The 11,013-nt window shown below is 46.9% G+C and overlaps 1 protein-coding gene across 1 annotated transcript in view; it reads left to right on the top strand.

The window, feature by feature from the left end:
• The window catches only part of SCGN (secretagogin, EF-hand calcium binding protein), a 35,819-nt gene extending 25,263 nt beyond the window's left edge, over nt 1-10,556 (top strand). The window contains exons 8-11 of the mRNA XM_029945220.1: nt 1,396-1,441; nt 1,663-1,722; nt 4,097-4,165; nt 10,000-10,556. Coding sequence (XP_029801080.1) covers nt 1,396-1,441; nt 1,663-1,722; nt 4,097-4,165; nt 10,000-10,128 — 304 coding nt within the window. The 3' untranslated portion in view covers nt 10,129-10,556. The remainder of the gene's footprint in view (nt 1-1,395; nt 1,442-1,662; nt 1,723-4,096; nt 4,166-9,999) is intronic.
• The last annotated feature ends 457 nt before the right edge of the window (nt 10,557-11,013 follow it).

Raw genomic sequence — 11,013 nt, 5'->3', positions numbered from 1 at the left:
CCCCTGCCAACCCCTGTAACTGCTCATCTACTTCGTGTCTCTGGATTTGCTTATTCTGAGCATTTCATATAAATGGAATCATCCAGTACGTGGGCTTCTGTGTCTGGCTGAGGTCTTTCTCTCTTCATGTGGATTCAAGGGACTGCCTGGTGTCTTCATTTCAGCTTGAAGAACTCCCTTTAGTATTTCTTATAGGTCACATTTAGTGTTGTGAATGGTTGTCTTTTTTGTCTAGTGACTTTTCCAAACTAATCCTGTAAAATCTGTATCTTTGTTATGTGTGGACACTTAGGTCTCTGCTTGGTTAGTTCGTGATCGCAGAGATTCCTTACAGGTCTCCCAATGTTGTTTGAGGGTCCCTGTGTTCGGGCTGGGGCACGTCTACACGCAACCAGGCAGTGTACAACTCTGCCTTGGCCTGAACTTGCGGCTTGCATAGAGCCTGACGATAAGCCGCAGGCGTGGGCGTAGGGCCTTCTCGGTCTTTCCTACGGCAGAGACAGTCGTGGGCATGGATGTGGCCCCAGGCGGTTGTGCAGCTTTCGAGAGTCCCAGAAATTTGTTGGAACTTGGAAAAGCCCCTACGGACACCTCATTCCTTCAGCTTTTCCTTTTAATTTTTTGGTTACCCTGTTGCTGACCCAAGCGCTTACCTACCACAGCGGTCAGCTGTGATCTTCAACAATTGCTTTTTACTGTTTTTGACAAATGCTCCCAGGCAGAAGGCTTTCCCGCTGAGTGCGTTCAAAATCGGGTCAGATAAGTGCATTTTGCAAATGGGGTCTTTTAGAGAACATCCGAGAAGTCACAGCATGGCAATTCTCTGGACGCTGGACTTCGAAAGAGCGCCAACTCTGTTCGGCTCGCCAGCCGCTGCTGGAAGCCTCATTCTCCCGGGCTGTGGGCTCCGCGTGCTCAAGGGGGCAGTGGGGCTGAGGGGCTGGAGGGGTGAAGGACGCGAAAATGCGCAAAACCCACTGTTCTTACCAAGATTTAGTCGTATTTCCAAAACAAACACGCCTCAGATTTCTACTGGACTTTAGTTTCTAGAACTGTGAAAAAGTCATTTTGACTTTTTGGGGGGATGGGCAGTTTTCTCACTGCTGTTATGAAGGAGAGAGTTTTCACAAGCCCTCACTCTGCCATTTTCCACCAACATGACTTTTTAAAAATCTCTCTATGGCGACTACTAATCTCTGTAAAAGTCTCTCCCAATTAATTTTTTAAATTTGTTTTTATAATATATAAATTCCTACTTTTTGAGCCCCTACCCTATTCTGTAGAATAATCTGGAAATCACTTGCCCTTTCCTCATCCCAGAGTTACGGGTTTGCTTGCATCTGAGAGCTGACAGATCCTGATGTGGATTAATTTCTTTTTTTCTTCTCCATTCAGGATCCTGGCTCTTCAGGAAAACTTCCTTCTCCAATTTAAAATGGATGTAAGTAGTGACATTTCACTAGGTGGGCTTGTGTCATTCATGTCTCTCCGTCAATTTGAGAGGGAGGGAAGAAAGGAAGGCCTCTGTGTGTCTTAATTTATCTAGAGACCAAAAGGGCTTACTGTGGAAATCAAGGGATAAAAGTCGTCTATGACCCTGGAAGAATCGAGCGACAGAAGCTTCCCGATGCCGGCCTGACATTCTGCTCTCTCCACCCACAGGCTTGCTCCACTGAAGAAAGAAAGAGGGACTTTGAGAAAATCTTTGCCCACTATGATGTTGTAAGTGTGTGTCTTTGTGTTGTGCTGGCCGCTTTTAGGGAGCAAGCTCATCTGGCCCCCATGTGGGGTGTCCTGTCCATCCTGTCCCCCATCCTGCCCATCAGCCTTGAGTGAACATGATGAAGAGCAATCCGCATTATGTCACTCCCTCAGTTCTCTATGCACACTACTGAAACTACGTTAAAATGGGCAAAGGAGTATTTATTGTTGAGAAGAGAATAAAATCACATTTTTTTTTCCCCTCTCCGGACCCAAATCAGGAGAAGGATTCTCCTTCTTGATCTCCACCTAGAATAGCATGCTTGAGAACGAAAAGCAAACAATCAAGTTAAAAACCATATCTAACCCGAAGGAATAGAGGCAAAGCGAGGCCTGGTTGACATAAAGGCTACTTCTCTTGCAGGACTGATAACACGGTCCTTCTGCAGAGAGGAAAAAGTAATGATTCTAAAGCACAAAGTACGGCCAAGAGATCGCATTTCTTGAGGACAAGAAATGAAGAGAAGAAGGAAGAGACATGAGAAAGTTAGGCAAAGTCAAAAGAGATGCTATCTTGCAATAAGCAGACTGGGCATCCGTGTGTCACCTTCCGAGCAGGAAGGAGCATCACTTAGAGGACAGTGCAGTAAAGTGTTTAAGGTCACAGTCCCCGTGGCCAGGCAGCTGGGTGTGCATCAGGGCTTGCTAGCCACGTGACCCTGGGTAGTTTCCTTAACCCCCTGTGCCTCGGTTCCCTTTTCTGTAAAGTTAGGGTGGCCAGCATACTAATAATGCCTACTCCATGGATTGTTAGGAGAATTCAGTGATTTCATGTCTGTGAAGCTCGTCGAAGGGTGCCTGGCCTGTAGCTAGTATAATATTTGTATTTGGTAAATGATATGTTAAAGGTTCAAGGTGAAGAAAACTTGAAAAGAATGGACGAGTTGTCCTAATTGGGACTTTAGAGAAGAAATGGAAATGTTTTAATATGTATTGTATTTTATAGACATTTTTATATAATGAGGAAAAAAAGAGTTTTATATACAGACTAAATAATAATTTTAATCTAGTTATTCTTGATTTAAGATATATATTTTAGGGGGGCCTGGGCAGCTCAGTCAGTTGAGCCTCTGACTCTCAGTTTTGGCTCAGGTCATGATCTCGCGGCCAAGGGACTGAGCCTGACATTGAGCTCCATGAGCATGGAGCCTGCTGGAGAGGCTGTCTCTTCCTCTGCCCCGCCCCCTACTCGTGTGCTCTCTCTCTAAGTTTAAAAATATAAATAAATAAATAAATAAATAAATAAATAATAAATAAAATGTATATTTTAACAATCATAAAGTCCTCACTAAATTATAAAGCAAAATAAAAAAAGTCAGCCTATCAGGATGGATAGGATGTGGAAATGTAGCCTGCACTGAAGCCTAATATTTGGGAAGCAAATGAAGTCAGTAGATATCATGTTAATGCCATTTGCAAAAGCCGAGGAACTCAAAACTACTGCCTTCCATTTGTTTACATGGGGGTAGTTATTTATAATCAATTTTTAAACGTTTATTTATTTATTTATTATTTTTAAAAATATAATTTATTGTCAAATTGGCTAGCAAACAGTTTGTAAAGTGTGCTCTTGGTTTTGTGAGTAGATTCCCGTGGTTCATCGCTTACATACAACACCCAGGGCTCATCCCAACAAGTGCCCTCCTCCATGCCCGTCACCCATTCTTCCCTCTTTCCCCCATCAACCCTCAGCTTGTTCTCTGTATTTAAGAGTCTCTTATGGTTTGCTTCCCTCCCTCTCTGCTTGTAACTATTTTTCCCCTTCTCCTCCCCCATGGTCCTCTGTTAAGTTTCTCAAAATCTACATATGAGTGAAAACATATGATATATGTCTTTCCCTAACTAACTTATTTCACTCAGCATAATACATTCTAGCTCTATTCACGTCATTGTAAATGGCAGGATTTCATTCTTTTTTATTGCCAAGTAGTATTCCACTGTATAACTAAACTAAATCTTCTTTATACATTCATCATTTATTTGAGAGAGAGAGAGAGAAAGTGGGGTGAGGCAAGTGGGGGAGTAGAGAGAGGGAAAGAGAAAATCCCAAGCACCTGTTGGGGGGCTCAAACTCACAATGATGAGAGCATGACCTGAGCCAAAATCAAGTGTCGGACGCTTAGCGGGCAGAGCCCCCCAGGCGCTCCTACAGTTCATTCTTTTTAATTTCTGTGGCACATTCACGTCCTGCACAAAGAACCTAACGGGAACCTGCCATTCCTGAATCTATTTGCAGTCGCAAAAGAATATTGATTTGGACAATGCACCTAATTTATTCTTTAGCTTTTTGACCTAAGAAAATGACATTGGACTGACTGGATCTTTTCTCTCCCAGAGTAAAACCGGAGCTCTGGAGGGGCCGGAGGTGGATGGCTTTGTCAAAGACGTGATGGAGCTGGTGCAGGTGATCATGCAGGCGTGCGGCCCGTCGTGGGTTGGGGCTACCGCTCTGGTGATTCCACCGTTTATTTTTGAGAGTCAGTCGGGCTGAAGATTAATGCTAGAGAGCAGAGCTGGCGGGGGGGGGGACGTAGTCCATTTAACAAACTTGGAGCCTCCATGAGACCGGACAAGTCTCCCTTTCTCTCTTAAGATCATTTGTAGTTTCAGTTAAGCGAAACCCTCTTAGAAATTTCTTGTTGCCATCATTGACAAGCCATCATTTTACCAGGGGAGCACACTGCCACTGTGCATATTACTGCTTTATTTTGATTACAGATAGTGCTTTTTCCCCTGAACTTGGTTATTAGAATACCTAAAACCTTTTCATTTAATTTCGTGAAATAAATGCCATATTGGGATTCTTCCCACACCACCTCACCCCTGCCCTGAGGGGCTGTTCTAATGCTTAGCCTAAAATTTTGGCTACTTATCTATCAAGACACTGTCCTGGTTCGGATTGATAGGATTTAGATTATAATCTACATCACAAAGCTGTTTTATGTAGCATAGACTGTTTAAACCAAGCAATCTCTGAGATCCCGTGACCTGTATTGACTGGCCGCCTGATCTAGCAGATACTTTGCAACTCTTCCTTTTCTACAGGACCCCGTGCCCACTGAATTTTGTGCTTTCATATCCTTAGAGAGTTTTTGAGGTTAATACAGGACCCAGTGATTCTGTCCCAATTGGTTCAGATGGCAACTAATTAGAGGAGCAGCTGATAACTGGTTTGGGCACCCCGCACCTGCCTAAAACCCCGATGACACCTATGGAGTTTTGCAGCAAAAGATTTCCTATAAATGTATCAATTTTTGCATGAATCTCCAGGAAGTCCACAATCTGTGCGTGAGCAGGCACAGAGGAGAGTTTTTCCTAACCTCTAGTCAGGATGGCAGAGGTGTGTTGTTAGCCTCCTACATCTTGCTATTCCCATCCCGCTGCCCCTCGCCTCTTCCCCAATCCCTCCACGTGCCGACCCCCCTGGGAGATTCCACGGGCATCTGCATAGCCGAACGGTGCGTGGGAATTGGTGTGCTAGTGCCTTTTACATTGATTGCTAAAGAAAAATCCCACTGTGCTTATTACGTCTTTAATGCCAGAATGATTCCTGTAATAGAAACTGAGCAATTCTCTACGGGACACTAAAGTCACACGGCAGTAGGCTTAGCCAAACTGCGGTTTTACTTTGCTTTTGACAGATACGCGAGGTGCTGAGCCTGCCTCTCAGCTGCGTGGCCTCCTCTGCGCAGTGGAGCCAAGGCCCCTGACCACCTAAGGGCACAGTCATGGGCTTCACATGCCTACAGACCCTTGCAGTTGTCACAGAGTTTGGCAATGGCTTCCAAAGGTTACTGGGAGACATAGAAGTAAAACCTCACCCAGCCACAGATAGAGAAGACATTTTCCTAGAGAAAATCAAAGAGAAGGGGAAAATCCTAGACCATCCCAAAACATGGCTTTGCCTCACTCATTGACAGATCCGATTCACGTCCGTGGGAAACCAGAGGATCCCCATCACTCTTGTCCTCGCCCCTCTATTTCTGACCCAACAAAATGGTTCCTCTTAATATAAGTACCAGCCAATTTAAGAGAGCGGGTTTTCAAGGACTGAGTGACACCATGGTCAACAGTACAAAAGTAGTTGACAAGGGCTGATTTGTCGAGCTAAAATGGGGGTACAAAGTAGTTAATTGTTAGCGCTCTCCTCCAAAGCCAGATTACTGAGGTGCATACATGGTCCCAGTCTTCTGCGTTGCTTAAAAACTATTCACCATATAATTTGAAGGATGTTGTCAAGGGAGAATCTTTGGATAAATCTGAAATTTCTCAGGAAGGACCGGACAAGTAAGCAAATATGATCTGGAATCTGTTTTAAATGCAGCTATCAGAGCGTGCCATGGCTCCGTGTCTGAGCGTAGAGTCCCGGTCAGGATCGCTCATGTTCGCAATAATGACCCTGAAGTGAGCTTATTTTACAGTCTTTCATTCTTGTTTTCTTTCAACCATGGATGATACATGTATTGAATTTGTATTAACAAGACTATCTGGTTACCAGGACACCCCTTTCCGTGATCTCTGGAAAATGGCGCCCAAGGCTGTCCTCCATCAGTAGGATGAGTCAGCAGGGTCCTGGGGGCTATGACGAAATCATTTCTCACAGGATTTCTGAAGAGTCTGTAGGTCCCTCAGCACAGCACGGAAATCAGCAGGAGAATCTATGGCTTCAACTAGAAAGCAGAAGGCAAGACCTTCAACAGGCTCAGCACATACTCAGGAGTAGAAGCGTGAACGGTCGTGTTAGAAGCCAAACATACGGGGATGCCAGTGGTGACCAGGAGGTCTGCCTGGAGGGGAGGAGAGGTCCTGCCCGTGGGCTCCTAAAAGTTCATTCTTTATCCTGCTAGACACCGCTTCTGCTTTTCTGTTGTTGACAGGATGGTTAGCAAGAACGGACAATACTTAACCCAACGGATTGAGTGTAATATACGCCGCTCCAAAGAGCTACTAGCCCTTAGCACCCACGTTCTCGTTTCTTTACGTGAATTTTTAAATCATAAAAATGATACATAGAGAAATCTGCAATCTGAAAGTAGAGAAAAGACAGAGGTGTGACCCCTACATTGGAGTAGCCTTCCTAGTAACGGACTTCACTTCTGGGTGTGCTCTGCATGGTTGAGCTCCACTGACAAACATTTCTCAGTCACAGTCATTGCTTTCCTGTCTGTAGAAGATTTTACCTGTGGTTAGTTAGAACTTACTGGCACATTCTTCCTTCACTCGTAACTTATGATTTTTTAAAATATTAAAAAAATATTTTTTTAAGTAATGTCTACATCCAACATGGGGCTCCTCATTTCCTAGTAATTTAGACTATTTACTTTAAAAAATTTTTTTTAAGTGTTTTTTTTTTAATTGATTTTTGAGAGACAGACAGAGACAACGCAAGCAGGGGAGGGTCAGAGAGAGAGGGAGACACAGAATCCGAAACAGGCTCCAGGCTCTGAGCTGTCAGCACAGAGCCCGATGCGGGGCTTGAACTCAGGAACTGCAAGATCATGACCTGAGCTGAAGTCAGAGGCTCAACTGACTGAGCCCCCGCAGGTGCCCTGACTATTTACTCTTCATGTGACTCAGAGTAAAACTTAGTATTTTCATAGGTACATCTGTCTCGGTTTTAGGCTTTATCTCAGGCGTGGAGCCGAGGGATTGGCCGCTTTAAAACTGCTGGCACCCACTGTCACATTTTATTTATTTATTCATTTTTTAATGTTTATTTTTGAGAGAGAGACAGAGACAGAGACAGAGCATGAGCAGGGGAGGGGCAGAGAGAGAGGGAGACACAGACTCAGAAGCAACTCCAGGCTCTGAGCTGTCAGCACAGAGCCTGACGGGGGCTCGAACTCACAAACCACCACGAGATCATCGCCCGAGTGAAGTCGGATATTTAACTGACTGAGCCACTCGGGCGCCTTTCAGTCCCATTTTAGAAAGAGCATGTGCACTTCTCTATCCCTTCTTGTGTCCCTTCTCCAGCCCCACCTTCCCTTCCCACTCCACCCAGAAAGCCAAGGACTTCGTCTTGAGCCCGGGTTGCCCATCAAGGAAGAAAGCAGGCAGCAATATATGTATTGTTTTCTCGCTGGGATATTAGTGACTTAACACGCTGCCATCCCCTGGGTGACAGACAACTTTTAAGAAAAGATAACGGGGGGGGGCAAGGGGAAGGCAGTGTAATTGCAAACAGTCGCGTTGGGTCTTGGGACACTGTGTTGTGCTTCCTGAGCGCCCCATCCCGTCCCAGCAGTCCCTTGTGATTCTGTGACCGCCTCCCTCTAGGGGACTTCCGCTGTCGGAGGGGGTACTGCCCGGGATGCTGGCTGCAGCGTGGAGACTGGGCACGGGCTGGTAACCACGGGGTTCGGGCCTTACTTTCGCGGTTTCAGGGCAGACCGCGCATGCGGGAAAGGGAGGGCCTATGCGGAGACAGGACGACTGCGTTTGCAGAGGTCACACTAGCAACCGTGGCTGTACTCCGCACTCCTCCCCGGCAGCCTCACGTCCAGCCCCAAGGGGTCCCCTCGGCCCAGGACTCAAGGGGGACGGAGAAGCACTATTCAACCAAACCCTCCAGATCCACTCACACGCTCCGGTGATGTGGGTAAGACACAAAACGCATTTTTACACGGAGGCTGTGGTAGGGTGTATTGGTAAAGACAGGAGCTCTGAGACCCGCCTGCCTCAGTGTGTATCTGGCTGTGTGACAGTGGGAAGGTTAATGAACCTCTCTGTGCTTTAGTTTTCTCATCTGTAAATTAAAAGTTAATAGTAGGGGCGCCTGGGTGACTTGGTTGTTAAGTGTCCGACGTTGGCTCAGGTCATGATCTCACTGTTCATGGGTTTGAGCCCCATGTTGGGCTCTGTGCTGACAGCACAGAGCCTGGAGCCTGCTTCGGATTCTGTGTCTCCTTCTCTCTGTGCCCCTCCCCTGCTCACGGTCTGTCTCTCTCTCAAAAATAAACATTAAAAAAATTTTTTTTAAGTTGATAGTAAATACAATCTCATAGGATTGTTCTGAAGATTAGAATTATTGTGTGTAGACCCTTAAGCCAGAACCTGTGTGCGTGATACTGGTGACTAATTAAAACCGAGGCTTCCGGTGACTTCAGGTGATTTGCCTTCCGAGATCTTAACGTTTTTGAACAGTGGTGTTTGGGTCTCCTGACCCCTAGCGGGTTGTCAAATGTTGGAAGCATAACTCAAGGGGAGCCTGGGTGGCTCAGGTGGGTAAGTGACTCGATTTCAGCTTAAGTCATGATCACACAGTCTTGAGATCAAGCCCCAAGAAGCATAGAACTCCACGCTAAACCTGCTTGGGATTGCTTTCTCTCTCTCTCAGAATAAATAAACAAAAAACAAAAAAAAAGGAAAAGAAAGAAAAAAGAAGTGTAACTCAAAAGGTCAAAAGAAACTTCCCTTCACTTATCTCCCAAGGTGGTGGTGAGGGAGGGTTAAATGAAACGGCTTGTGGAGAGTCTCTCAGTTCACGCATCGCTCACTTTTGTAGGCCTTAAAAATTTTTTTATTTTTGAGAGAGAGAGCATGAGCAGGGGAGGGGCAGAAGGAAAGGGGAACAGGGAATCTAGCAGCCTCTGTGCTGACAGAGGTGAGCCTGATGCGGGGCTCAAACTCATAAACTGTGAGATCATGGCCTGAGCCAGTCAGATGCTCAACCAACTGAGCCACCCAGGCCCTCCATGCAGACCTTTTGAGTTTGAAATTATTTTCCTGTCTGACGTGTGTCACAGTTTAAAATACCCCTTGGAATAAACCCTACGTCCAGAGCTCAGTGACATTATGTTTCAGTCAGTATTTCGTTCATTATAAGCCTTTTTAAAATTAGAGGCACAAAATCCTCCCGCAGGGAGACAGTGAAATGTACCTTCTCTCATCCGAGTGCCAAGGCAGAGTCTGGGATGACAGTTGTCTGCTCCAAGACAAGTGTCTTTTCATGGCCTAAAGAGGCAGGCTTTCCTGCAGCTGCACAGAAGCGATGTGGGGCTGGCTCTCTTAACCCAACAGTCATGCTCGGAGGTTAACGGTGCTGGCAGGACCCCTGACAACGCCCGGTGGGCCAGGAGGTGGGACCACCCCCCACCCCCGCCACCACCTCACTCCATGGAGCCTCCCTCAGGAGGCCCCCTGTCCCCTGGGCCTAGGGAGCACGGGGCGGGGATGGGGAGACAGGGCGGGGCCACCGCTGGCTACTCTCCTGACATGTCCCTTTGCTGTCCTCAGCCCAGCATCAGTGGAGTGGACCTCGATAAGTTCCGGGAGATTCTTTTGCGCCACTGTGATGTGAACAAGGACGGAAAGATTCAGAAGTCCGAGCTCGCGTTGTGTCTTGGGCTGAAAATCAACCCATAAGCCCCAGAATGCTGTGTGCTTTGCTCTTAGGGTGTTTCTGAGCTCCTGCTGGGAAAACTGAATCTGTGCTTTGCTGTTGGGGACACGCGGGCAAACTTTCTAACAACTGGTGTGGCATTCCAGGGCAAGGGGGGCCCTAGGGCCTTCTTTCTCAGGGTGTGGTGGTCTCCGGCCTCACTGAGAGCCCTTTGCAGTGTCTGTTATCTGCCCCCTCCCCGGGCTTTCCTGTCCCCCCACAGAGAGTCAGCTAACCCCCTGCTGGATCTGCTCCTGCCTGGCCTCCCTCAGGCCCCCGGGGGCAGGGGAGAATGAGTCCCTCCACCTGTACTTTCCTTGTGGGCTTTCCAGTGGTGAGTGGCATCTGTGATGGTCCTGTGACTTCTACAAATCAGCTTTGTCTTGGAAATAAACCTGTAGCTGGAAACAAAGATGCGTGGATCACTGTGTTTGTGTTGTGACCTTCGAGATGCTCGGCTGGATGGTCTGACAGATGAGTCCCTTGTCTAACTTGGGGTGGGTGCAGTGAGGAGGAGACAGAAGGGACGAGATCCCAGGGGCGTCCAGCTCCCTTCCATAGTCCGCAGATGCCCTGCTCGGTGAGTTTGCATGAAGGTAGGAGTGGCCAGTAATCACTTTTTATTCATTGCGTGGAGACGATCAGAATACTTGACCTGGGCTGGGTTTTGCTCTTAAGTGCTCTGAAAGCTTACGTGGGCAGAAGGTAGAATGCAGAAGTCTGGAGAAAATGCTCCAGCAATGCTGCATATCCTTAGCCAACGGCCCTCACCTTCCTTAGTGTCCGTCTGAAGATGACTGAGGTGGGGAGGGGTGGGGATGGGAGATTTTACTCCTTTAAGTGTAATTTCTTCAGGTCCACTGAGGGCA

Source organism: Suricata suricatta, chromosome 7, assembly GCF_006229205.1.
Source record: "Suricata suricatta isolate VVHF042 chromosome 7, meerkat_22Aug2017_6uvM2_HiC, whole genome shotgun sequence".
NCBI classification, from domain to species: Eukaryota; Metazoa; Chordata; class Mammalia; order Carnivora; family Herpestidae; genus Suricata; species Suricata suricatta.
The sequence above is the reverse complement of the archived record's forward strand: the minus strand, read 5'-3'. Positions and strand labels throughout refer to the sequence as shown.